A 1,848-nucleotide genomic window follows, 5' to 3' on the forward strand; every position below is an offset into this window, starting at 1 on the left:
ATTACGTAATTATCAATCATCATTCGTCGCTGCAAATATTTTCGTCATCATCATCATCATCATCATCATCATCATCATCATCATCATCATCATCATCATCATCATCATCATCATTATTATTATTATTATCATTATCATTATTATTATCACTATTATTATTATTATTATTATTATTATTATTATTATTATTATTATTATCATTATTATTGTTGTTGTTGTTGTCGTTGTGACTGTTGTTTGTTGTTTTTTTTCTCTTCGTATCTTCTAGGCTGGACAGTCGTTAACATTAATTAGAGATATCACAGAAGAAAGAATGATGGTGATGGTGACGATGACGACGACGATGATGATACTGATGATAGTGATGATAATAAGATAATGATGATGATGATGATGATGATGATGATGATGATGATGATGATGATGATGATGATGATGATGATGATGACGAAAATATTTCCAGCGACGAATGATGATTGATAATTACGTAATAATGATCACACTGTGACCAAGACGACGACGATGATGTTGAAGATGATGATGTTGAAGATGATGATGATGATGATGATGTTGAAGATGATGATGTTGAAGATGATGATGTTGAAGATGATGATGACGATGATGATGTTGAAGATGATGATGTTGAAGATGATGATGACGATGATGATGTTGAAGATGATGATGTTGAAGACAATGATGACGATGATGATGACTATGATGATGACGTAATGATGACGTAATGACACGATGCAGGCCCTCCAGATGATAGCAAGGCAGGCGACTTCAGATCCTTTTTCCCTTACGGTCAGTTATCATCACCTGAACTATCATCATCATCATCATCACCTTAACTATCATCACCATCACTATCATCACCATCTCCATCGTCATCAGCATCATCAAAAATCCAAAGCTATCATCACAAACAGTATTTCATTCATTGGTAATATGCGTGTCTGTTCCTCTGGCTGTGCAGACATTGAATGAATAAATATAGATATATATCTAATATATCTATATTTAATTGATATTAATATATTAATAGATATATATGATATTAATATGATTAATTGATATTAGTATATTAAGTGATATATCTATCTATTTGTAGTTGATACCTACATATAAATATCGGATAAAGACTGAGAGAAATGCAATTATTGATAAAAATCATAGCATGTTTCGCGTTAGTTAGCTTCTTGTTTAATTTTTCAAGTTTTTCTAACGGTAGATCGTAAATCATTGTCAAGTTTCTCGAGTTCAAAAACAACATTTTTATTCATTTAAACATGATAGAGCAAAAAAAAACATTTTTCGGCATTACTGTACCGTCTTCGGTGTTCGAATTGATACGTTGTGTAGATGCCCAAATATACACACACACACACACACACACACATATATATATATATATATATATATATATATATATATATATATATATATATATATGTGGTGTCTCTACAAAGTTAATTCTTTGTTTGTTTACTGTGAATACTTAACTATCATTAAATTAGTTTTACAATCTTCAACTTTGTGCAACGTGTCATCATTATCAATGGCTCCTCTGTTTCTAAATTCTTCAGTGGAATGGACTCGTTCGTTGAATATTCATTACCTAACATCCTATAATTTATATATATATCATATTTTATATAGTATAATGTTTATATGTATTATACTTTTATATAGTATATAGTTATATACTTATATATGTATATATATTTATATGGCCAATTGATTTATATTTATACATGAGATTTACTTTATGTATGTATGAATAGACATGATTTATTTAGCCTTTTGTTCAATCGTTACATCATCGTTCATCATCCAATAATATCATTC

The 1,848-nt window shown here is 29.4% G+C and overlaps 1 protein-coding gene across 1 annotated transcript in view; it reads left to right on the forward strand.

The window, feature by feature from the left end:
- Nucleotides 1-1,590: 1,590 nt before the first annotated feature.
- The window catches only part of HELRODRAFT_189117 (hypothetical protein), a gene marked incomplete at its 5' end in the record, with an annotated part of 5,818 nt that continues 5,560 nt past the window's right edge, over nt 1,591-1,848 (forward strand). The window contains one exon of the mRNA XM_009027117.1: nt 1,591-1,598. Coding sequence (XP_009025365.1) covers nt 1,591-1,598 — 8 coding nt within the window. The remainder of the gene's footprint in view (nt 1,599-1,848) is intronic.

Source organism: Helobdella robusta (assembly GCF_000326865.2).
Source record: "Helobdella robusta unplaced genomic scaffold HELROscaffold_5, whole genome shotgun sequence".
Classification (NCBI taxonomy): Eukaryota; Metazoa; Annelida; class Clitellata; order Rhynchobdellida; family Glossiphoniidae; genus Helobdella; species Helobdella robusta.